General features: G+C 51.4%; 1 protein-coding gene across 1 annotated transcript; it reads right to left on the bottom strand.

Moving 5' to 3' along the window:
* Positions 1–6,613: 6,613 nt before the first annotated feature.
* LOC149352615 (uncharacterized) lies at positions 6,614–26,320 on the bottom strand. Its single transcript, XM_089575712.1, has 3 exons — positions 25,258–26,320; positions 6,778–6,846; positions 6,614–6,673 (listed from the first exon to the last, which is right to left on the bottom strand). The coding sequence occupies exons 1-3, from the start codon at positions 26,278–26,280 to the stop codon at positions 6,614–6,616; spliced, it is 1,152 nt and encodes a 383-aa protein (XP_089431838.1). The 5' UTR covers positions 26,281–26,320.
* Positions 26,321–26,559: the final 239 nt, after the last annotated feature.

Below are 26,559 nucleotides of genomic sequence, written 5' to 3'. Positions count from 1 at the left end.
ACGGCGTCCTTTCGTGGCGTCGTCTGCTCTCCTGCGGAGCGAAAGGTTGCTTCACTGCATCGCCTGGCACGCCGGTCTCGTGTTGCACCGTCCTTGAACGGCGTCACGGCGTAGAAAGCCGGCTTCTCCCGAAGCAGCAGCGCGGAGGCGGCGCCTGCTGGGGACGAAGCTACCGCGATTGACGTCGCTGCAACCGCTGATGCTGCCGCCGCGACGGCCTGCTTGGAGCAGCTTTGGGATTCCGCTAGCGACTTGAACCTTGTGCCTGCGGGTCTAAGCCACATGGACTTCGTTTCCGCCGACTTGTTGCCACCGAGGACTTGACGACTGAAGAAGTTGCCGGGAGTGTCATGGAAAAGACCTTGGCGGAGACCGCCTCCGACAGCGAATGCGACGATGCTAGTTGTGCCCCTAAGCCGGTCACCTCTGCAGCGGCCATCGCAGCTGTTGACACGCTACGGATGTACCTCAGGAGTCCGGAGTTCGACCAGATCTTTGGTTCGCAGTTGGATGGTATGGAAGCCGCAATCCTGAAGTCCGCACTCGCGAAACGTGTTCAGGGAACGCTGGACGACTTCTTTCAGCGTCAATAAATCGGTATGCCGATGATTGCATTTTTTTTCGTAGTCCGCATATTACGAAATAGCGGATATAGCGAAGTGGTTTCCGATTCCCGCCGACTTCGTTATAACCGGGCTAGACTGTATCTGTTCAGATATTCTTCGTGTGTTTGAGCCTCGCACGAGTTCGAAGCCTAACTTTTCTAGTATTTTCTAGCGTGAGCTACACTGACCGAGGTTGAGCAGTTTCCCGTGGCTCCTGGAGAGCCGCGCTGCGCATGCGCGAGGGGCAGTGACGTCACACGGCGCACAGCTGGCGCACCAGAGCCGCAGCCGCAGCGTGCCCTCCTGCGCGCTCCTCCGCCGCCTCACCGGTCTGCGCATTCCAGATGAGTGGCGTCATAGCCGCGGCAGAGGCACTGCCACTGGCGCGCGCCCAGCTGTGCACCTTCTGTAGCGCAGTAGCAGTCTGACGCTGCGCCAGAGCTTCTTGACAGCGCCTCTCATTGTGCGCATGCGCAGAGGTATATGTGGGGGTATATAGGTATATAGCGGGGCATTTGCTCATGCTACGTATATCCTGGCATAGCCGAGCTAAGCCACTGCCATCTTTAGCCCCGATCGGCTTTGTACGAGTCGTTGCTGTTGAACTACTCTGGTAACCTCAATGAGCTCGTCTAGTGCGTTTGAAATCTCCATGTTCAGAATGTTCAGCCAGAACGAAGACCAAAAGAAAGTTATCCACCTTGCGCTGACCGCCCCGGTTGCTCAGTGGTTATGGAGCTCGACTGCTGACCCCAAAGACGCGGGTACCCCAAAGACGCGGGAGATTCGCATGTGCCCATCACTCCGCGTTGCGCTGCTGTCCAGCTGCCCGAAATGCGTGTGCCCTTTTCGTTTGAGGAGTGTTATAGCTTCCAGGTGTGTTGTTCTTTGCTGCTGCTGTTGACAGGTCATCAGACAGCTTGGTCTCGCACTGATCGTTCGGGGTCGTGTTGTTTCCACTTCAGCAGCAACTGCATATGCGCGCAAAGTTGCTGCAATTTATTAGAAATGCAGCACTATCCCTTTTCCGACGCGAATAAGTGTCTGTGCGAGAGGAGGGCTGTTTCGCCGACAACGCTCAAACCACCGTTTGGGCGTGTGACGTGATGTTGCGTAAGAACGCGGTCATATGCATGTTATGTACGAAGAAAGGGGAAAGTTGGGCAAGCATTAGCAGCGTACAACCGTCTCCTCTCTATGCGATAGCGATGAAATGGTGATGTCATTTCTCCTGTTGTTACTACCGCTGGGCACACACCACACAGCTGCCGCGATTCTCCTTCGCAGGATGTCGAATGTCTAAAAACGTCACCACAGAATTGCAGAAAGACTAACAGATAACCACCACAGGATTGCGCTGATACATTTTGCTAAGAGACACCAACAACGCGCCCCAGAAGACGCACAACGCCTGAAAAAAGCGGTACAACACAGCAAAACGCTTGACAGCAGCCGACGCGGGCGGCGATCGCTCCTTTCTCCCATCCCGCTTTGCGCGGATCCGTTAGGGGATGGCGCGGCGCTGCAATTTGCGGAAAGGTCTTTTGGAGAGACATGGGAGAAGCCATTGCCCTCAGTGGGCGTAGTCAGGCTGATGGTGATGAGGAGGAGGAAGAGGAGGATCGATGGTCTTGGGCGTAGAATGATATTGAAAATGTGTCCCGGCTTGGAGCGCATGCGGTGCAGGGCAACCATAGTAGGCTCCATCTCAACCATAGTGGTTTCCATTCAAGTACTGTTCATAGAGATCGTACGGTGGCCATGCAAAACTGCTATAGCAGGAATGCAGCTGGAATCTGGGCAGGAACCAGAGCGGAGGGGGAGGAATATGGCGCCAGAAAGCGAAGGAGTCACCCTCGGTAGAGTTCTGGATCGGCGATGTTGCCTGTCCGTACGTGTCATTCCCGACACAGTTCTGCGTTATCGACGCTGCCTTTGAGGCGTCCCCAGCAGAGTTCTGGTTTGGTTTGGTTTGGTTTGGTTTGGTTTATGGGGTTTAACGTCCCAAAGCGACTAAGGCTATGAGAGACGCCGTAGTGGAGGGCTCCGGAAATTTCGACCACCTGGGGTTCTTTAACGTGCACTGACATCGCTCAGTACACGGGCCTCGAATTTCTCCTCCAAAGAAATTCAGCCGCCGCGGCCGGGATCGAAACCCCACCTTTCGGGCCAGCAGCCGAGCACCATAGCCACTGAGCCACCGCGGCGGCTCCAGCAGAGTTCTGGTCCAGCAGTGCTACCTGTCCAGACGAGTCATACCCGGCGGAGTTCTGGTTCACTGAAGTTGCCTGCTCACAAAAAGCGACCCCGGCATAGTTCTGGTTTGGTGTTGCTGCCTGTCCACAAGAAGCGTCCACGGCAGATTTCTGGTTCGGTGTTGCTGCCTCTCCACAAAAGGCGTCTCCGGCAGAATTCAGGTTCGGTGATGCTGCCTGTTCATAAGAGACGCCCCCGGCATAGTACTGGTTCGGAAATGTTGCCTGTCCAGAGGAGTCATTCCAGGCATAGAACTGGTTCGGTGATGCTGCCTGTCCACAAGAGGCGTCCCCGGCACGGTTCTGCTTCGGCGGTTCTGTCTCTTCACTCTTGGCCATGGCTCATTAGAAGCAGCACCCTGGAGTGTAAATGCAGAATATGTAACATGCGATTAACTTAGCACTGTTTTCTGACAGCATACTTATAACTGCAGTACAATGTTAAAAAAATTTATCCGGACCTTGGAAGTTAATTAGCGGCCGAGAGGTTGTTACAGCTCTCTTAGCAAAGACAGAAGTGAGTAAACTCTACTGTTTTGATGGGTTTCGAAGACGCTCACGCCTTTCTGGCAACTTTTGACGTACCTGCGGCTTTTAGATAGATTCTTGTAGCTGAATGTGCTAGGTGGATGGCCACATTTAATACTTGCACAATGAGCGACCTGTTTAAAATAATAATTAAGCCAAACGTAAGAACGGTTCTATCACACTCTCGCCGCTTCCACTGCCACAACCACAAGCATCATCATTAGCATTCCGTACACTATAGGACAAAAGCCTCTCTCAAAGATGTCCATTGAGGCCTGCACTCCGCAAACAACAACCCACCGTATGCAAGCAAATATCCTAGACGGTGCTCCCTATTCGACTCTCTCCTGCCTCTGCATGCGTACTTAACCTCCAACCCATTCTGTTGCCCTAAAAACACGTCGGTCATTTTTCTACCGGTTCCATGCCCCGCAAGTCCACTTATCTTCTGCTAGGCAGTCACCTGGTTAAAAACATTTTGTGAGAAAGAGAAATTCCAATACTCTCTACGAAATAACAGGTAGCGAAACTGTCAAATATAAAACTGTGAAGTGTAGCATTGCGAAACAAGTTACATTATGAAGCACGTTGCGCACATAGGATTTCATGACTTTGTATGACCATTAAAAGCACAAGAACTGCAATATTATCGAAGAACTCGCTGTCAGTGCAGACAACCATCTTGCTGAAACTTAAGGCACCGGAAGCAGAAATGTTAATTACCTGCAGGTTAGTCGCAGTAGTGTTCTCTGCCAATTGTGACCATTCCTACTATCTGTGGTGCAACATAACTGTAATATGACCCAGTTGGTACTTCACAGAAACACAGTCATCCGCGAGACATGGAACACGAGAAGATGGACGTCCGACAACAACTCAACTACCAAATGACTAGCAACTAAAAAGTGCTGAGTAGGACTAGCAACTGAACAGTACTGCACAATAATCTTCTTGCGTTTTTGCAAATTTTGCGTTGTCACGAAGGTCGCAAGAAGTGTGCCGCGGCCACGGATGAATTTCATTTCATTTAATTTACCCTCAAGGTACACAGGGAGCAAATCTAAAATACATCACAAAAAAAAGGAGCTGCCGTAGTGGAGGAGGACTCCGTAATAATTTTAACCACCTAGGGTTCTTTAATGGGCACTGCCAGCACACAGCGTACGGCCAGCGATCCGCCTCCATAGAAACGCGGCCACCACGGCCAGGTTCGAACCAAGGTGCTCTGGTTCAGTAGCCGAGCGCCTGAGTGCTGAGCACGCCCAGGATGAGGGCTTCTGTTTAACTGCGACCACGAGCGGTTCTTTCCACAGCCATCGAAATCACAGATAACGGCAGTAGCAGCCGCCGCAGTGATGATAAAACTGCCATCGGTAACATGGCGCCCCACAGTGGCGTCGCGGGAAGACCATGGATAGAGCCGAGACGAAGAGTCATGCTCGTATCGCTGTTCGTATAGGAGAGGAAAGGCACATAAACTGTCTCATCCTCAGTGGGCATTTCAACCGCGGTGCGAAAAACCAATTTTGAGGGAAAATGATGAAAAAGGAAATGACGAAGAGGTGCAGTACTGGAGGGCTCCGGAGTCTGGCTGACTTATTGATGCGAACGCATTGTACCGCCATCGGTCATAAAATCTGGCGTTTCCCGACCGTCCACGTGAAACGAAGCGAAACCCCCACGTGACCTCATGGTTTCATCGGAAGCGCATACATCCAGAAAAAACGAAAATAAAATTTATTCCGAGGTCTCAATCAAACCCTTCCCAGCACGAACAAATCACCTCCACTGGCCACTCCATTTGAGCACGGCGCCATAACTGCAGCGCAACCCCCAGAGCGCTAAAATGCCTGTGCCTCGAGATGCATTTACGTATCGTCGTCTTCCATTCGGGCGCCGCGAACATATCAGCTTGGCTCGCCACTGCATTGCAGTGGTACGCCACCGCCGCAGCCGAAAGCCCCACATGCATGTTTTCGCATTCAGAGCACGTGAGTAGTCTTTAAATGTCCTAGTTAACCTATTCGTCATGGGTTCTACAGCCCCCACAGGGTGAATCCCTTAGTTCAGGGCTCCACAGCCCCCATCGCCTACAAAGATTATCCACATGCGGAAGTAGCGAATTTTGACACAGACATAACCGAGCAAGAAATCGGAGGACAGCTTATGGGGAGGTGCCTTTTTTACTGCGCGCCCGCGGGGGGAGGTGATGGAGGGACCGTTCTCTTCGGCTCCGAAAATTGGAGGCGTGCTGACGTTCGGGGGTGAAGCTCAGCTCTCCGCCGGCGGCGCGAGGCTTTCTGGGGAAAAACGTTTTCCCACAACTCGTCCCGTCCGGCCGGAGTGTCTCCCCTCCAGTAGCATGGGCGAACATTCGCTCGTAAGCGTGCTGGTGAGTCGGACGTCCTCGATTCCTTAGCGTATTTTGTTTCTGGCTGCGTTCTTGTTGTTGTAGCAATATATGCCTGTTTGTGTCAGCTTGAATGTGGTTCCTTTGTTCCCTCACAGCAATTCTCGCCGTAGTCGGCGTATCGCGTGCGCAAGGTAGCACGCGATTGCGGGGTGGGGTCCGGGTGACATTGAAATGAGTCAACCGCGGTTAAACGGGCGAAACGCATTTATTTCTCCAATGAAAACTCCACCTGGTCCACACGATGTGCACCTCCGGAGAAGACCAACTGGGGTCCTTAAACCCAAGAGCGGTATCCAGGTCAAGAACTACACAAACCACCAAGTGTCCAGTGTGGTATCCCAGGCCTGCGGTGGTACCATTGAAGACTCAAAGTACGTGGAACGCCTCCATCCAGTCTCTAACATAATTATTCTCAGCCACCCCGACCAAGCAGTTGCAGAGATTCTGCGCAAAACCATTCAAATCACGCTAGCCGGCGTAAAGTGCCTGGTGAACACCTACGTGACAGCCGTGGACAGAGTTTCCCGAGGAGTAATACACAGCATTGATCTAAACATCCCATCCGAAGAACTCATGGCCTACCTGTGAGTTCGCACTAAGGAAGTAGAAATCCTGCAAGCCCGCATGCTCGGCAATTCGAACACTGCGGGGATAAATTCAGCTCGCCCCCCCCCGCTCCCTTCCTTCTGGATTTATTACTACGGTGGCGAAAAGACGTGCTTTCCCTACAAACCCACGCTTCAAGCGCGCGAGGTGTGCCATACCCTCGTCCACCACTGGGACGTATGCCCAACGCTCAAAATATACATATGTCACATTCGTGGCGTCCGCGACCCGGAAGAACCGCACACGTGCTCGTCGCGATGTGCAGCCTGCGGAGAATTGGTCACGTTTAGAGAACAGATGGCAGTACAGAACACCCCTTATCCCTCAGCAGTAAAAACGGGCAACAGAACCACCACATTCGATGGTTCACCTCGGACCAGGACAGCTGCTGCCCATCCAGGACAAGGTCTCGATCCTGGTCCCGCTCGAAAGCCCGCAACTGTCAGGAGGGGCATAATACAGGCTTCCACCAACCCAACATCCTCAAGAATAACAAGAAGCACAGAAGAAACCATCGCCGCCGCCACCCTCAAAAATTAAGGATCAGATGAGCTGGCCAACCTTGGGCTCCTCCCACCGTATAATTCTAGCCCCACCCAATCCAAGCCAGAACAGGAAAACAAAAAGCTTAAGGTATAGATTGAGCACCTCAAACGGTGCCTTCAGCGCCAAGAAAAGCAACCCCAGCAACCACCCACACAAGCAGTTCAACAACCAACGTGATAAACTACCCAAAGACCACTCGCACCACCAGTGCAGGTTTCCCACCCCACACCACAGCCGCAGTCACCATCCCCCCAAAACCATTACCCTCACCAGCATATAAGCGGGTATTCAGACACGTAGCTCGCGGGTACAGGCAATTCAATTGCGGGTACAAGCGACCGACACGTGAGTTCAACACACGAGAAAACTGCTCGGATAACTCTCGTCTATAACCCTGCAGACGCACCAACAACGCTAATGATGTCAAGGACGCCGGAAGCAGTCTAGATGACAGCGTCATCTAATGGCTAACGCAACACCCGCCATCAGCTAGAAATTTGGCAGTGGCCCTACCGTTCCATCCCGAAGAAAATTTCCTACTACAACTTTTCACGCAGCACCATCCGCAACCAGCGGACGTGATCTGCATCTAGGAGACAGGAGCTCACCCTCGTCCTATGAGAGGATACTGCCGAATATACGATCCGGCCTATCCACGAGTTGCGGTGTACATATAGCTAAACCCATAGCCTCAATAACCCTCTCGACCACAGTCACCGAAATTGAACACATAATATTGGAAATCTTCCTGCTGAAAAGAAGCAAGAACGGGACCTTTATTGCCAACCTTTATAGTCTGATGCGAAATTTGACAAAATCATTTAAGCAGGCTTAGTGAAAAGGGGCAACAATCCACTTGTTATAGTAGGGGTCATGAACGCACCTCACATGGCTTGGGGCTATGACACAGACACCCCGAAACGGTCTTCAATTTGTGACCCAACATACAGGGAAGGTCTCGGTATGGCCACACACTTCGCTACACTCACCCGCATAGGCAATAGCGTTTGTGGAGACACCAAAACGTATCTCTCCTTTGCGAGGAAAGCCCACACAGTCACTTGGACACATCTAGACAAAACGTTCGGCAGCGACCTCTATATCCTCAGTCCAGCCATCTCCACGCCTAAGCTCCGGAGAATCCTCAGAGACGCCAAAAAATTCAGGGGGGCGCTTTGTTGATCTAAAGTGCGGTGTGGCGAAAGCTTTAAGCGCGGTGTTCCTGCTTGTGTCACTCATGTGTGGTTAAGATGTTAAGCTTCGCCTCTAAGATTGGAACGCGACAGCGTCTTGCAACGCTGCCAGGGAGCCCACAGAATGTCATCGCCCCTTCGGCTCTATGCCTTGCGCGTCGGTAAATTGATTTTTGAGGAAAGGAAATGTATCTGTCTCGCACATCTCGGCGGACACCTGAACCTCGCCGTAAGAAAAGCGAAGAAGATCGGAGTGAACGAAGACACCGTATTCACTAGATGCGCCTTTGTTCATTCCAATCCATCGAGCTGGCATCGCGGAGTGGTTACCGCGCTCGTCTCGCAGTGCGGAGACCCTGGTTCGATTCCCCAACTCGACCAATTTTCTACTCGCTTTTATTTATTTTTCTTGTCTGACTTGAAATTAGGCTGATTTGTTAATTAACTAATTAACTAAACTCAGTCTCACTTCTGTAAGGTTGGCGCCATTCGATCGCCTCTTTCATTTTAACCGGCGCCGTAATAACGACTGAAAAAGCCGCTCCACGAGCGGCGCGGCGAAAGCATCGCGGTCGTTAGTCTGGACGGCGTTCGCAGTTTCACTGGGACGCTCGTTTCCGTGTTCTTTTTTACCAAAGTAAACGAGAGGTCTCCCCTATCAGTTGAAGGTCGCGTTTCCGCCCGGTCGCGGCCTGCGGGAAGAAAGCATCCTCCGTGGCCGAGTGCGGAACGCCCACAGGTCTGTTGTGGGGAGAGGGAAGGGCAGCATATGCGCGCCTCGCGGCTTTCTTCAAAGGGTTAGGCTCGCGGAGGGCGCGCTTGCGGTTATCGGAGGCATCCCTTCTCTGACAGGGCCGGTGCCACACGGCGTAGCGCGGTACGGACAATGCCCGGTGGCTGCGCGCCCATTTGCTAGCCTCATCTGGGAACGGTTAGCGGCATCTTACCTGCCCCGAGGGGGGTGTCGCGGTCCCTGTTGCGGGAGGGCGTTCGTCGCCGCGTTTGCAAGCTGTGTATGGCGCCAAGGCCGGGGCTTTTAGGGAGAGAGCAAAAACACATGTAGTGACGAGGCTCCTCCTGCTCGCGGCTTAAAGGGCCCCTGCCAACCCCATAATCCCAAACCCTCTCTACCTCACTTTGAGCGAGCCTCCTCTCCTTCCATTCCCTCCTCGAAATTTTTCTCTCCCGCTCCTCGTCGAGTAGGCTCGGCAAGGCAAAATCACCCCTTCGTTCTCCGGTGTAAGCCGGAGGCGTGGTGTCTGTGGAGTGCGTCACAGGGCGACGTCATGGCCCCGCCTTCAATAGAATTCTTTTCTTGGTTTTTGCATTTTCTCCGCACACTGAACGATCGAGAGGCGCGATTGGCTCGACCACCTAGACTTGTTAGCGAGCGCATCCTTTCATACATCTCTTTGTCATTCCCAGTTAACGAGCCACCTTTTCATTTTCTTTTAGGCCTCCCCACCGTTTCACGAGCGGAGGGGCGGAAGTCGGTTGTGTTCGAAACACACGGCGAAGCGCGGACCCGGCAACCGCCCGTTTGCTTTTCTCCATGCGTATTTGTGTTCTGTGTGTTTGTGTCTTTTCTCCGCTCCAAAGCATATGTCATTCATTGGAGTCAAGGCGTACGCAAGATGCACGAAAGATCAGCGGTGTGTGTGCGGAGCGGTCAAGTGGGCGAGCGAGGGAAAGGCTCTGCTGCACTAGTAATTAAAACCTTGTTTTGGAGGGCTTGCATAGAAGAAAAAAATCTGAGAAGGGAGCGCGTACGCAGAGCGTCTCGTGAGGTGATCACGGCGGGGGAGGGGGGGGGCGAACCAACTCCCTCAGTTTTACTATTTTTTACTTTTTATGGCTAGGGTTCAAGGCTGTCGCCGCACGCTCCCTCCGCAGTTTTTTTTTTTTGTTCCTTCATGCGGGTTTGTAGGCATGAGCCAGAACAGAAGGCGCTGCGGAAAGCCTTGTGCAGACGACGCGACGCCAAGGCTACGCCCAACCTTCTCCCGTCAGTCAGAACGATGCACCAATGGAGTGCCTTTAGCGAAAGTAGCCCCCTTGACGTCAGCGGGGTTCAGAGTAGTGGGCCGGGCCCGTTTTTGTTGAAGGAAAGAACGAGCGGGCTTTGATTTGAATTTTCGCAGCTTTTCGGGGCAGTGGCCCTTTAAAGGGCCACTGCCCAGGGTCCGGACATTTTTGAAAAACAAGCCTACTGCATAGATGAGGCATCGAAGATAACCTCTGCAAACTACTAGAGCCATGCGCGCCCCGAAAAGCTGCGAAAATTCAAATCAAAGCCCGCTCGTTCTTTCCTTCCTTCAAAAACGGGCCCGGCCCACTACTCTGCACCCCGCTGACGTCAAGGGGGGCTACTTTCGCTAAAGGCACTCCATTGGTGCATCGTTCTGACTGACGGGAGAAGGTTGGGCGTAGCCTTGGCGTCGCGTCGTCTGCACAAGGCTTTCCGCAGCGCCTTCTGTTCTGGCTCATGCCTACAAACCCGCATGAAGGAACAAAAAAAAAACTGCGGAGGGAGCGTGCGGCGACAGCCTTGAACCCTAGCCATAAAAAGTAAAAAAATAGTAAAACTGAGGGAGTTGGTTCGCCCCCCCCCCCCCCCCCCCCCGCCGTGATCACGTCACGAGACGCTCTGCGTGCGCGCTCCCTTCTCAGTTTCTTTTCTTCTATGCGAGCCCCCCAAAACAAGGTGTTAATTAGTAGTGCAGCAGAGCCTTTCCCTCGCTCGCCCACTTGACCGCTCCGCACACACACCGCTTATCTTTCGTGCATCTTGCGTACGCCTTGACTCCAATGAATGACATATGCTTTGGAGCGGAGAAAAGACACAAACACGCATGGAGAAAAGCAAACGGGCGGTTGCCGGGTCCGCGCTTCGCCGTGTGTTTCGAACACAACCGACTTCCGCCCCTCCGCTCGTGAAACGGTGGGGAGGCCTAAAAGAAAATGAAAAGGTGGCTCGTTAACTGGGAATGACAAAGAGATGTATGAAAGGATGCGCTCGCTAACAAGTCTAGGTGGTCGAGCCGATCGCGCCTCTCGATCGTTCAGTGTGCGGAGAAAATGCAAAAACCAAGAAAAGAATTCTATTGAAGGCGGGGCCATGACGTCGCCCTGTGACGCACTCCACAGACACCACGCCTCCGGCTTACACCGGAGAAGGAAGGGGTGATTTTGCCTTGCCGAGCCTACTCGACGAGGAGCGGGAGAGAAGAATTTCGAGGAGGGAATGGAAGGAGAGGAGGCTCGCTCAAAGAGAGGTAGAGAGTGTCTGCTGCGCTGGGGTGGGCACGGGCCCTTTAAGAATAATTCAACTTCTTGCTTTTTTTTTTCTTTTCGCGTGGGGAGAGAGCGCGGGGGCGCGCGATGCTCTGCCGCCATCGCGACACAGAGATTTTGGTCTCGACCAGAGCCAGGCACGCAGACCGTGCTCTCGAGTAGCCGTGGAGTGGGTCCACGGGGCGGCTGGTCAGACATCATGCTGTCATGTACATACTCCTTGTAAATAGTCGTCTGTGTACTTAAAACATATATCAGTGCTCGACAAGAGTCCCCTGTCTTCCTACTGGCTCAGTACTTCGTTAGAAGAAAGAAGAACGGAGGAACAACCTCTCCGTACAAATAAGAAGAGAAAAAAACCACCCTTTACTCACTTCCTTGCACCATCACTATACCATCCCTTTAATTGGTTGCATGGGTACTAGCCAAAGTACAACTGGCCCCGTTTGAAATTCGCCCACTGTGACGTCACGGCCATTCCGACCAATTGAAAAGCGTGACATTTCTGTCGACAACTCCTGCTTACAACGATGAGGCATTAAAGGCTTCCGCCTTCAAATCACCAATTCGGACATTTTACGAAAAAGCCGCCCCCCCCCTCCCCGTAGGCAAGGGATCGCCAACATCAAAGAATGGACACAACACTGGAGGGAACCACACGCACCCCACACTCAACTGATCCAGCGAACAGCTCTGCACCAGATATAGATCGGCATCTCGTCCAGTTATAGCAACATGCAGAAAAACTAATTAAACAATGGTAACGAAAATGTTTCAATAGAAAACTCACGCTTTGCATAGCCTCTATCACGGAGGAAGCCCAGGAATGTTCCACGCAGTCGGCAAGACAAAATTGGGCCCAGTTCTCTTTATTCCCCAAGGGCATCCTCAGCACCGCCCAGACATGGACAATCCTGCGTAGTAAGACTGAACCCAATAAAACCAAAACGTCTACAAACCGAACGCTTCAAACAGTTGCAAATCAATTGCCTGGCACGGAAGAGGCGCTGACGCTAGCTCTCTGGACGCTCTATGTCGGCGACACTGTCATCCTTCCCTGTAAACTTTGTTACACCGCCCACCCCAACACCACGCTGGAACCACCAATTACAGTGGCAGTGGTACGACCGGCAGTTCACGCGTCCCAGCGAAACACTGCACCCGGAGCAGGCAAGAAACAAATGTAATCATTCGTAACTTCAGCTGGGTTCATATTACGGATTACCTCAACAGTCACTTATGGGACAAAGGAGCAGTGCCCCACGACAGCCGACACGCTGACATTATCACCATTCCCGAACCATGCAAGAAGCCTACATTGGATGCACGACGCCCATTTTCCTTAAAGGGCCACTGCCCAGGGTCCGGAAATTTTTGAAAAACAAGCCCACTGCATAGATGAGGCATCGAAGATAACCTCTGCAAAATACTAGAGCCATGCGCGCCCCGAAAAGCTGCGAAAATTCAAATCAAAGCCCGCTCGTTCTTTCCTTCAACAAAAACGGGCCCGGCCCACTACTCTGAACCCCGTTGACGTCATAGGGGGTTACTTTCGCTGAAGGCACTCCATTGGTGCATCGTTCTGACTGACGGGAGAAGATTGGGCGTAGCCTTGGCGTCGCGTCGTCTGCACAACGCTTTCCGCAGCACCTTCTGTTCTGGCTCATGCCTACAAACCCGCATGAAGGAACAAAAAAAAACTGTGGAGGGAGCGTGCGGCGACAGCCTTGAACCCTTGCCATAAAAATTAAAAAATAGTAAAACTGAGGGAGTTGGTTCGCCCCCCCCCCCTCCCCCCGCCGTGATCACCTCACGAGACGCTCTGCGTACGCGCTCCCTTCTCAGATTTTTTATTTTATGCAAGCCCCCCAAAACAAGGTTTTAATTACTAGTGCAGCAGAGCCTTTCCCTCGCTCGCCCACTTGACCGCTCCGCACACACACCGCTTATCTTTCGTGCATCTTGCGTACGCCTTGACTCCAATGAATGACATATGCTTTGAAGCGGAGAAAAGACACAAACACACAGAACACAAACACGCATGGAGAAAAGCAAACGGGCGGTTGCCGGGTCCGCGCTTCGCCGTGTGTTTCGAACACAACCGACTTCCGCCCCTCCGCTCGTGAAACGGTGGGGCGGCCTAAAAGAAAATGAAAAGGTGGCTCGTTAACTGGGAATGACAAACAGATATATGAAAGGATGCGCTCGCTAACAAGTCTAGGTGGTCGAGCCGATCGCGCCTCTCGATCGTTCAGTGTGCGGAGAAAATGCAGAAACCAAGAAAAGAATTCTATTGAAGGCGGGGCCATGACGTCGCCCTGTGACGCACTCCACAGACACCACGCCTCCGGCTTACACCGGAGAAGGAAGGGGTGATTTTGCCTTGCCGAGCCTACTCGACGAGGAGCGGGAGAGAAAAATTTCGAGGAGGGAATGGAAGGAGAGGAGGCTCGCTCAAAGTGAGGTAGAGAGTGTTTGGGACCATGGGGTGGGCAGGGGCCCTTTAACGTCTTGCTTAGGCAAATTCTTCGAACGGGTCGCCTACAACCGCCTTACAAATTACATTCTAGAGGTCCGCGTACTGTGCGCTGCCACTGCACATTAAAGAACCCAAGATGGTCGAAATTTCCAGAGACCATCACTACTGCGTTTCCCTGAGCTTGAGTCGCTTTGGGATTTTAAACCCCTCATAAACCTAAAATTACGTCGAGGACAACGATCTCGTTCTCGCCAAAATGATTGGATTTCGGCTGGCCCTCTGGGCTCAAGACACTTTCCTCCTAATAACAGAAGTGGTCCTCACAAATATCCCCAAAGGAAACCAACACCTCGTTTTGGCCTTCGATCTAAACTGTTCCTTTGATAACATCTCGCACGAAACAATCCTTGGAGGTATCATTGACCTTAAATATGGCGAAAATTATTTTCTTACGTTCAAGCATTTTTCACAGGAGGCACACCGACGATACGCAAAGGCCAAATGCTCCGAGGCTCGAGAAATGCCACACAAAGGCACGCCGCAGCGCCCTACCATATCCACACTGCTCTTCAACATCGCGATGCTCAAGCTCGCTCAGCAACTCCAAAGTCCCCAATATCGGATATATGTTGTATGCGTATGATATGCCGATATGGACCACTAAGGGCTCCTCAGACAACAAAGAAACCATGCTAAAGGAGGCGGCGCAAGTAATGGAACATTTTTCGTCTAAAACGGTCTTCATTGCTCCCTAGATAAGTACGCAGTAATACGAGTTCATAATCCACGATACAAATAACTGGGGTTCCAATCAACCTTTCGACAGAAGGGCAGCCCATAAAATGGAGCTTATCTGCATACTTGTACTCTCGATCCAGAGAAACCTCAAGGCTACCCACAGCATTCGAACGCTTAAAAACACAACTACTCACTCAAATAACCCATATAAGTCGTATCAACCGATGTCGCCAAGTCATGCAAGAAGAGACACGATACGATTAGTCCAAGTGCTTGTCCTCAGTAGGATAACGTACGCACTTCCTTTTCACAAGCCCACGAACTGGAAGAACTACTGATTGACACCATCATAAGAGTGGCATACAAAAAGGCCCCTAATCTTCCGCCCAGAACCTCAACCTCAAACCTTCAAGGCCTTCTTTTCAGCACGTACTCCAAACTCCAGGAAGCAATCCTAACGTCACAAACAGTCCTGGGCACGCCCTTCTCAGGCGTATAGGCACGACGGCGGACGTACGGGCCCCACATCGTCTTCCCTACAGAAACTACAAAGAAATAAAACCAAAATAGCTCCGATACTGAACCATATGTTCAAAGATGTCTACACCGGCAGGTGCAAAGCAAGAATTTCTTACATATCCAAGCGGTTTGCCATCTCCGCCAGCGCAGTGTATGTACACGCCGCGGCATACCCTGAACCCAATAAATGCGCCCTGTAACGATAAATTCCTAATTCTCCCCAGCGCGCGCTACCTCCGTCACAGCAGACTCTCCAGCGGCGATGGAAACTGCCGCTGTTGTACTCAGGGGTACACGTACCCTCGTGGGGTTTATTGAGAGGTTGAGTTAAAGAAAGGAAACAAGGTCCGAATACGGCCGGTTGGTCCGATCGTACGTTGGTCAGCGGTACTTCGTCCGCTCGTCCGGCGACACGTTGCCGGTTGGGGCAGCCACTCCAAACTTCTTGACAACAAAACTTATTTAATGAAGACGAGACCAAAACACAACGAACTTAAGAAAAAGGCGGTTTAAAGAAAGGCTGTCAAAAAAAGGCTGTTTAAAAAAAGGGCTGTAGAAAAGCGGCCGAGACTGAGACTCGGCGCGCTCTTTTCGCTCTTTGTTTGCAGCGGTTTTTATCCCCTCGATAATTGGGCGGAGCTTTAATAAACCGGCTCTCGCCCAATTCCAACCAATACTGCTGCAGTGGCACTGCGCATACAAGTAGGCGGAGCCCAGTGCACGCCAGGGCCCGACTCTGGAGGCGCCACTGCTTAGCTAGACAGTCGGGGGTTTAAGGAGTCGTCGACCTTATTGTCCCCAACTCCCACTTCTATGTTTGTCAAGGGATCCTTTCAAGGGGTCGTCGGCCCCTTGGTTTCCGACAAGGCGGTCGCGGTCTTTCCCGCAGCCTTGGACGGCATCCGAAGCGCGCGACCCGCTGTCGCCATTCCTAACCCCTCCCGACTTCAGACGGACACGGTAGGGGGGGGGGGGGGAATTAGCCTACGGGCGCCGTAGGCTTCTGCCTTAACACCTCCCCACCAAGAATGTTGGGTGGACGCTCGCCGTACACACAACATACCAAAGCGCTCAAAAGTACAAAAGACCCGGAGGTGAACAACAGAAAAGAAAAAAAAACAACAGCACAAAAAAAAACGGACCTCAACTGAGCGCTGTACGAACAATATAAAAAAGGAGCGCTTCTGCGTCCTACTAACAACTGCACAAAGAGCATGTTCAAGACCACATGATGCATGCATCAACACTCACGCTCCTTAACTTCTTTTCACAAGCAACCACAACGGTCGAAACACTCGTAGCATAGGAGTCCAACATCAATGCACTTGAGTTCACAGTCCACAAGCTACACACACGCGGGTTGGGCCACCGTCCCGTACGTTCCTTGGCCCGCGATGTCTGAACCATCTACCCAGCAACAGGCGGCAGGTGTACCTGCTGACTTTTTTTTCTCTCTTCCTTTTTTTTTTCTTACACGCGAATCGATGTTTAGTTTTCTTTTCAGAAAAGTGTCCCCCGCAAGGCATATCATGCGCAAGAGTCAGCACTTCTTTCCGACGACTCAGTGGGAGCATGAGCTGCCGACACTGTCTGCCATCCAACCCTTCCTGGTGAAATAGTTGTCCTCCTTCTATTACCATGTTATGCGTTCTGGCCTGCGCCTGTGACCAAGCCTCTGCCAGGGAGGCGTCTCCTCTTTGTTCACTGGCGAACACAGGGTCCGCCGTGCTCTGCTCTCGCTGCGGCGGTGCGAGCTGCGTACTTTCTGAGACCACGCTCTCCTCAATGCTCTCGCTTGGTTCAAATTCTAACTCTCGCGTTGCGTTTTGGTTGTGGTTGGCGCTCTCGGTTTCCGCTCGTATTATCCTAACCGCGAGATCAGTGGCCTCACGTTTCTCTCTTTCGAGTGCCTTAAAAACGTCCGGGGTCAGTAGGGCATCAGCCTCTCTAGCTAGCTCGTCCGTAACCGCGCATAACGTCACTAGTTGCGGGCTTGCGCCACCATCTTCCGTGGGCAAACTCAGTGGAATGTAAAAGAGCTCGGCTGTTACGGTGTGCCCAAACGCGCCCCGTAAGCGAACCGTCCCACTTCCCTGCTTCCGGACCTCTTCAGGCACCAGCTTCCGTCTCAACACGGGGATCTCTGCGCCTGAATCTAGACATGCTTTGAATGGTTGTTCCCCGCACAAAAGGTCCACCCAGGTTAGCCGTGATCCCGGCGCCAAACCACTCGCTACCACCTCAGCCTGCGTTGCGAATTCAACCACAGCTCTCGCTGTCAACTTCAGGTCCTGATGGTTACGACCCATCTCATTACCAGAAACTACTTTCGGCCTGGTCTGTGGACAGTTCCACTGGACATGACCGAATTTGCCACATCCATAGCACTTCGGCGGTTCCCCGTGCTCGTCCGTGAACCGATTTCCTCGATTCCGTGTCTCTCGCGGCATCGCCTCATTCCTTTTCAGCCCCTCAGCAGCCCTTTGACGGCGTCCACGCCTGCTGTCTTCGTATTGTTCGGCAAGTTGTGCAAGCCCTTTCGGTTTTAACCACTTATCTGCCTCCTGTTGGAGGACGTACTCGCGCATTTCCTCCGGCATAACCTGCTTAGCGCGATCTGCCACCATCAAGGCACGAACGTCCTCTAAAGTTTTCACCTTCCGACTTCGCAGGTAGTAGTCCAGCGTTACGTCCAATTTAGTGACAAATTGCCCCCAGCTTTCTGCCTCTTTTCTACAAGCGTAAAACCTACGCTTATATTCTTCAGCTGTTAATCTCAGCTCCGCGAGCACTAGCTCCCGAATTTCTTCAAAACTCATCACCGTGTCGACCGACTGGTTAGCCACGAGTGCCCGAGTTTTTTCATTGAGAAAGGGCATTATTATCGACCCCGCGACATCAGTCGGGATCTCGCAGGTCTTTATCATATTTTCGGCGCTTTTAAACCAGGCGGGAATGAGGTCGTCCGACTCTGGCATTGGAGCGAGAACTGCCCTCAGATCATCTGCGTGCCGACCCAATCTTTCCCTTCGGCTGCCATTTCCCGGGATGCCCTGACCTCTCTGAATCAGCGTCTCAAGCTGGATTTTTAGTCTAAGAGCCTCAATCTCGAGCTCCTTCTCCCTCAAGCGCGTGTTGCCCTGGCCGTTCTCACACGGCGATGGGTTACTACTGCTCTGCCCATCCATAGTCGTTACATTCTCCGAGTCCTCCGCGTCAGAGTCCACATCACTAGTGTTTTGGTCTCCCGCACGCAGCTTCTGTGCTCGGGTAGTGATTGACATCGCGTTCCCGGAGAAAACGGGGAAGGGCCCACCTGTGTTCCGCAGACTTCTCGCTCGCGTTGCGTTGCGGCTGGACCCGTGCCTCAGTCTTTCCGCTCTCCACGTCCAGCTGGTGGCAGAATGGTGGGAGTCCCACCGGTGCTCACAGCGGGCCCGTCACGTCTCCCAGTCCGATGAAGTCGGCCGCCGCAGGTGCCGCCGAAGGCGCAGCACTTCGCTCCGCCGGTCTCCTTTCGCTCGCTCCTTGGCGCTATCGTGAAGTCTTGGCTCCGGGCCCCTCGCAAGGGTATCGCCTCACTTGGACCTTGGTCCACGAGACTCTTCACCAAGGTATTGCCCCGTCAGGCTTCCGGAAGGTAGTGCCGCCAACCGCTCGCAGAAAGCCGCTCGGACTATCCTGGTCACGGCACCAGTTAAAGAAAGGAAACAAGGTCCGAATACGGCCGGTTGGTCCGATTGTACGTTGGTCAGCGGTACTTCGTCCGCTCGTCCGGCGACACGTTGCCGGTTGGGGCAGCCACTCCAAACTTCTTGACAACAAAACTTATTTAATGAAGACGAGACCAAAACACAACGAACTTAAGAAAAAGGCGGTTTAAAGAAAGGCTGTCAAAAAAAGGCTGTTTAAAAAAAGGGCTGTAGAAAAGCGGCCGAGACTGAGACTCGGCGCGCTCTTTTCGCTCTTTGTTTGCAGCGGTTTTTATCCCCTCGATAATTGGGCGGAGCTTTAATAAACCGGCTCTCGCCCAATTCCAACCAATACTGCTGCAGTGGCACTGCGCATACAAGTAGGCGGAGCCCAGTGCACGCCAGGGCCCGACTCTGGAGGCGCCACTGCTTAGCTAGACAGTCGGGGGTTTAAGGAGTCGTCGACCTTATTGTCCCCAACTCCCACTTCTATGTTTGTCAAGGGATCCTTTCAAGGGGTCGTCGGCCCCTTGGTTTCCGACAAGGCGGTCGCGGTCTTTCCCGCAGCCTTGGACGGCATCCGAAGCGCGCGACCCGCTGTCGCCATTCCTAACCCCTCCCGACTTCAGACGGACACGGTAGGGGGGGGGGGGGGAATTAGCCTACGGGCGCCGTAGGCTTCTGCCTTAACAGGTTGGGTACCCCTCCAGTAAACCCCACCAGGTTACGTGTAGCCCTGATTAGGAGGGACTGCAGGGAAATAAAAGGGCGTGCGCTTTAGCTCTAGCAGCAATTAATCAAGCGGGGCCATCCAGCGCAATATAATTTATCCCGATTCCCTCCCCGTATAAGGAACTCTTGGAGTTCCAGCCTCTCCAGCGCAGAAAATATCCTCCCCCTCAGAAACAAGACACCCAGGACGCTATCTCTTGACGTCAGATCCAAACGAACACTTTCCCTAATCCCCTCAAACAGCTTCATACACCCAACACTATACTTTGACACATATATACCCATGGTGCCAGGTCCCCCCTCCCCAACACTCTCCTAGATTTCGCGCGGATGCGGGGCGAAATCAAACCAGTTACAGACCCAGTACACGTCATTTGAGCAGGTGGAGGCGATGCTGACCAGCGATCATATCAAGTACAAAAGAGCCCTCATAAAACGAATCTGTCTGTGAGCTCAAGCCAGTGGATACCTGGAATAAGAACCCCACCCACAGGCCTCAAGAAACATTCCCCTGCTTTTAATCTTTAAAGTTTATCTACCTACCTAATTGCTGACTTCGCACAGCATATAGGAGTCTCATGGATTCGACCTCCAACGAAACGCGGCCACTGAGGCCTTAATTGCTTCTGCGGCTCAGCGTCCGAACGGGCTAACCACTAAGCCACCGCGGATGATAGCATGCGAAAGACAGAGCCAAAAACGTGCAGGCATGCGGCACGTGTGTGTTCGATCTCCAGGGCTGCAGTATACGCACAGGTGATACAATGAGTAGAAGCGTTCCCCCCGCCTGCTGCTTGACTTCTCAGGGGCGAAATTCATGAAAAATGGGTCTTGGAGCCTACGTTGTGTAATGGGAAATACCTTGTGCCACGGCGCAATTTGGCCTAGGCAAAGATGCCCTTAACCATTAATATTCATCAAGAACGTGCAACGGGTCAAGCGGGCGTTGGATGCTTTCATAAGACTGCCTGCAAATGCGGCACGCCTCAAAGTCCCTCAGTCTAGGCCCACACGTCTCTCAAATCTCAAAGGACCGCGTTGTAAACCTTCAGATGATCGCTTCGGCAAACGCGATTTCATCACCGCATTAATCACTTCGCGATCCAGCAAACTGGCCACTTGTCGTACCTTTCAGGTACGCAGCTGTAGATTTTGCATCTCTCCTGGATTGCACTGATCCGTGGACACTATGGGTGCAAATTTGAGCTCGCCATATGTAAGCAATACTCACTGTGCCAGCCAGACGAAAGCCCACGACGGTACAGGTGCTCCTCCGAGCGGCACAAGCTCTCTTTCGCGGAAATATCTGCAGGAAGCTGATGGCCCGAGGCGGTCGGTTCCGATCGTCCAACGATGACGCGTGGGCAAGACAAGACCAGAAGTTGTTGTTGTTGTTGTAGCTACGACAGAATGGCACATACCCACTCTGGGGGATCGGCCAAGAATCGGGTGGTAAAGGTTGGTATACACCTGTACGTAGTAAAGGCAAAAGGAAAGCACACGGGAGAGGAACACCGGGGGGTCTACCACAAGAAGGGCACGGAGAGGATGAAAAAAAATCAACAAAATTAAAACAAATAATAATAATAATAATAATAATAATAATAATAATAATCATAATATATATATATATATATATATATATATATATATATATATATATATATATATATATATATATATATATATATATAAAGGAGTTTGGATTGGAGAGAGAGAGAAAGAGAGAAAAGAGAATAATTCGAAAAAAAGAAATGAAGCATAAAAAGAAAATACTGAAAGCTTTAGCAAGGTAGTCGATGAGATTCCAGTAAGAAATTTTGAACAGCGTCACAAACAGACCTGTGGCTGAACCCAAGTGTGGTGGCACCAAATGATAGCAAGTGTGGGCTGCTCAAACTGAGGCCAAGTTGCTGTAAGGGCAACTCCAGCAGTCTTCTTCTCAAAGAGGTGAAACGACGACAATGGAGCCAAAAATGATCGATAGATTCAGGCTCACGGCAAAATGCACAGAGGGGAGAAAACGCCAAACCAGATCTGTGCAGATAGAAATTTAGAGGGGGGATGCGGCAGCGCAACCTCGTCAGAGATACTTCTAGCTGCCGAGATGAACAAATTTTCCTGCTCCATGAATATTTCAGATGCTGATATTCCACCGATGTTAAAAGTGTTGTGTCTTGCACGCTTAATAACGATCGTCGCCGGAACCTAGATGCTGTGATATACGCTGTAGCCGGGATGATGGGCAACACAGGGCCGCCTAGGGAAGCCTTTGCAAGGTTATCCGCGATCTCATTGACAGTCACGCTGCTGTGGCCGGGTACCCATATCAAGTGAACAAGGCTCAAATGCGAAGGAAGAAGCGATAAAAAAGGGCTCAAATTGGGACAGTCAACATGCGACGCGAGGGACGAACACAAAGATAATGAATCGGTAATGACTGCCACTGCAGAAATTGAAGGATCAAGCTTGCGCAGAGCAAGAACTACTGCCAGAAACTCAGCTTGAAAAATAGGGGTGTAATCCGGAAGGCGCAGCGAAAAGGACCAGTCTAAACTCGGACAGTTAATTCCCACCCCTGCCTTTTCGTTGCACTGAGAGGCATCGGTTGCTATTGCAATTTTTGTAGGTAGGGACCTTAAATGATCCTCTAATAGACCATTTAAAATACGGGGTGGTAAAAGTTTCGCGTTTTGAGGAAAAATGTTGTCGAATACAATGTGGACAGAGGACCCACTGCTTAATGCTGGAAGGATGTTGTAAATCTGCACGTTTAAAGGCTCAAGCAGCCTTTGCACGAACACAACCTGTGGGGTATGAAAACGAGGCCAGTGGACACCAAAAAAGGAGGCCGGCTGGCAACAGAAAATGCTTTGCGAACGGTGAAAATGGGATTGAAAGATTTTGAGGAAAGTCTGCACAGTTAGAAAGTGAAATCGGGTTAACAGAGGAGGAATGCGGGCCTCAAGGTACAGCACATTGGTAGCCACGAATTTGGGGACGCCAAGGCACATCCGAAGCACCTCCCTCTCCAAAAGGATGAGAGGACGAAGTTTGTATGAAGCCGAGCCTGAAAACAACACAGAGCCAAATTCTAAAATTGGCCTAACATACAATACGTAAATCATTAGGAGCGTATCCCTGCGCATGCCGTACCTGTGATTACATAACCTCCGTAACATGCCTGCGGCACGAGTCCCTTTTACAGCAACATAGTCAATGTGAGGCCGCCAGGTGAGTTTGTCGTCATAAATGACGCCCAGGTATTTTAGGGATTGAACTTGAGGAATTGGTTGAAATTTGCATGAAAGAGAGAGCATGACAGGATCCTGTAGAGGAAAAACAAGGACGGCACACTTGTTAACATTTAATGTGAGGTGTAAACTGCTCAACCAGAGCTCAAGAGAACTCAGATATGATTGCAACTGATCATAGAGGGAATGTATATCTGGCGCAACCGCAAAAAATGCTATGTCGTCCGCATAGACGTAAGTGCGAACATGGTGGTGGAGAGGAATGGAGCTCAGAAGAATATTGAACAGCACAGGCGAAAGGACAGCTCCCTGCGGAACACCTCTCGTCTGTTTGTACCTCTCGGATTTTACCCCATTATGGACGCAGAAGAATTCCCTGTTATAGAGAAACGCAGATATCCAAGCAACTAAATATTCCGGAAACTGGAGGGACTGTAGCCTGTGTATTAGGATGGAATGCTCTACACTGTCATAAGCTTTAGAGACGTCGAGCGTAACCAAAGCAGCATACAGGCGTTGACGACGAGCTAGAAGAATACGACTCTCAAGATCTACATGTGCATGCCATATCGAACATCGCGGCCGGAAGCCGAGTTGACACGGGCTATTAATTTTACCACGTTTGATGTTACAGAAATAGGCCTAATATTTTCCAATTCATAGCCTCCAGCCTGGTTTTTAAGTAAAGGGATCACCTTGGCCAGCTTCCACTCAGAAGGGATCCAAGCGTGTTTGATAGAATAGTTGACCAGGTGTAACAAAGAGTTCGGAGACGCCTCAAATAGAATCTTGAGCATCTTTGAAGTAACACCATCAGGACCGGGAGCAGAAGCTGGTAACCTTTGAACAACTTGAGAAAGCTCCGAAAGAGTGACTTTATGAAATAATTATCTGGCGTCCTGTGCGCAAACAACATGGGACGCAAAGGAAATAGAGACGAGAACCGCTTATGCAAGCCCGCGGCAATTGATTCAACCACCTCGATAGCTTCCTTTGGAGACATAACTAATGACTGTAAATCACGAGAAGGCAGGACCTGTTTCATGGACCCTAAAAAGCCAAATAATGCCCGTCGGTTGCCTGACTTTGAAAGAAAATCAAAATGTTCAGAGTCATATTTCTCTTTCGCACGTGAAACTGTGCGTTTAAAGGTGGCTGCTATGAATTTATAATCTTTCCAGTTATTTGGGCATTGCTTATAAAGAAGCTTTTTCCATGCTGCCTTCCTCCGCCTGTAATCCCTCGTACAGTCCGCGTTCCACCAATGATTAGAGGAATTCCCATTTGAGGGCCGCACCAGGAACTCCGACTTTTTCCGGCAATCCTCTAAAGCCAGGCATATGCTTGTTGACTGGTGATCTTCGGCGATGTTAGAAACTGACACGAGGGCAGAGCGCAACATCGTCTCAAATTTGTCATAATTAACATGCGTCCGCAACGGACGAGCCGCAGGAGTTACACGACATAAGATATCAAAACGAATAGGTATATGGTCACTTGAGGAGCCGCAATCAACAGTCGACCAATTCATTATGCCAATTCCAGGACTGGTGAATGTAAGATCTAAAACAGATTTAGACTGAGCGCAAAGGTAAGTGGCTGATCCAGAATTTGAACACGTAAGGCTGTTATCAGAAACCCAGTCCCAAAGGCGCTTCCCACATAGATTTGTGCGGTAGCCCCAAGACACATGGTGTGAATTGAAATCGCCAGCCATGAGAAGTGGGTTTCCACAGCTAGCTAGAAGTGAATCTAGCGGTCTAGTATCCTGGACTCCATAGCGGAAATAAACATTTACTAAGGAAAATGGGGAGCACCCAGGAAGAAGAAAGGCTAATGCCAAAATCTCACAGTCAGGCGACATTAACTGAAAAGATACCTTAGCCTTGTGGCAAAGTTTTGAAGAAACTAACGTTAGCAAACCCCCTCCTCGTGACTGGCGATCTAGACGAAATGAACGATAATTTTTAAAGTGAAAATGTTTGTCGGCTGAAAGCCACGTTTCTTGAAGAATAATGATATCCGGATTAAGCTGGGAAGAAATACAGTGTAAATCTGTTGAAGCTGAAAGAATAGAGCGACAGTTCCACTGCAAAACTCGCAACGACGCTATGGTTTCGAAAGCAGAGCAGCAGCAACTGCCTGCTCTAAAATGGTGTCCTTCGGCATATTGCCAAGCTGCTTCTTCTGTGATTTGGATTGTGAACGAGAAGTAGATGAAGGAGATATCGGGGACCCGCTACGCTTTAGGACCCGCACGTCAGGCTCCATCATCTCGGAATCGGAGATAACTCCAGCGTCACTGGAAGTACCCGAGGTAAGAACAGTGTTGGGTGCAGAAGTTTGTTCCTGGGGCTGAGATGTTGCAGATAGAGAAGAACGTACAAGAGCAGGGGTAATTACATTCGATAGAGAAGCCAAACTAGTCTGCATAGCATTAGTGAGCTGGGAAGCGAGGACGTTGGTGAGGCATTCCGAAACACTTGCTGCAATTTTCTCTACCATTTTTGTCGTGGACGCTTCCACAGCAGACGCAATTGCCTGAGTCAACGTTGAATCTAAAGTCATGCCCTGACGAGCGGTCACCCCTGCATACCCGTAGGCCCGTTCCTTAATTTCCTGTATAGCTTCTCGGCGCGAACATCGCTTCCGGTCTATAACCTCCAGGATCTGAATTTCCTGCGCACGAGAGGGGCAGTTGAAAGAATTAGCAGCGTGGGCGCCACCGCAAAGGCAGCACTTCTCGTTGTGCTCAGAGCAAGTGCTCGTAGCATGATCTTCTCCACAGAGACAGCAGCGCAAGGTGGATTTACAACCGCCGGCGCTATGGCCATAGCGCCAGCAGTTGGAGCACTGCAGAGGCCTAGACGACAACTGGTCAACCCGAAAAATTAGAGGCCAGGCCTTTATTTCACTGGGGCAAGACGTGCCGGCAAAGGTGGCAATTACCGACTCAGTGGGCACCCGCATGTTGCCAACATCACGGTTACAGCGGTGCACAGCAACAACACCTGCGGCAGACAGCAGATCAAGGGTCTCAACTGGAGACAGCGAAGAGTCGACGCCTCGGACAATGCCCTTCGTGCAAGCCAGATGAGGCGGAATAAAAGAGCTTACCCGGAGAGATTCGAAAGACGAGGTAGCTAGAAGATCTCTCACGCAGGCGAGGTCTGAGGACCTGCAGAGAATACCGCCGCGTCCAAACTGGCGGACTTCACTGATGGCTTCATAATGAGAAGTGGCTGACTGGAGCGCAGCCCGAACAATTCCAGGATTGGTCATCTTGATGGCGCCACCATCCTTAGGCACCAGCGCAACCGGGATGCTGCCGACGCCACTGCGCAAAAAAGCCTCCAAGGGCAAGACATCAGGGGAAAGGGATGCCGACCAGGAGGAGCTCCCCTGGCCGGGAGACTGGGTAGACATACCCCGGGCTTACGACCTCACCGTGTGCTTGATGCCCACAAAACGACAAGCACAAAGGCTCAGGAAGAAAAACGAAACCTCAACTAACCACCCGAAACTCAACCGATCGTACCCCAGCGGGTTGGGCGTTCAAGCGTCTTAGCGTAGACTCCGGTAGCGGCGAAGGTGCCGTGCTTCCCAGCGGCGTCGGGGAGTTTCCCCGAAGACCAGAAGAGAACAGAACTTCTTCTTCTTCTTCTTCTTCTTCTTCTTCTTCACCTCATTATAATGGCACATACC

Source organism: Amblyomma mixtum, chromosome 3 (assembly GCF_055824585.1).
Source record: "Amblyomma mixtum isolate Tamu chromosome 3, ASM5582458v1, whole genome shotgun sequence".
NCBI lineage: Eukaryota > Metazoa > Arthropoda > Arachnida > Ixodida > Ixodidae > Amblyomma > Amblyomma mixtum.
Note: the sequence above shows the minus strand (reverse complement) of the source record. Positions and strands in the feature narration are given on the sequence as shown.

What these genes read in the sequence shown, in the direction of transcription:
- LOC149352615 (XM_089575712.1), bottom strand. Translation starts at nt 26,280, where the DNA reads ATGTCTACCCAGTCTCCCGGCCAGGGGAGCTCCTCCTGGTCGGCATCC. An exon ending in GTTTGGCTTCTCTATCGAAT is followed by an intron (nt 6,847 to 25,257) that starts GTAATTACCCCT and finishes CCCTCCTGACAG; the next exon opens with TTGCGGGCTTTCGAGCGGGA. An exon ending in AGCAGCTGTCCTGGTCCGAG is followed by an intron (nt 6,674 to 6,777) that starts GTGAACCATCGA and finishes AATTCTCCGCAG; the next exon opens with GCTGCACATCGCGACGAGCA.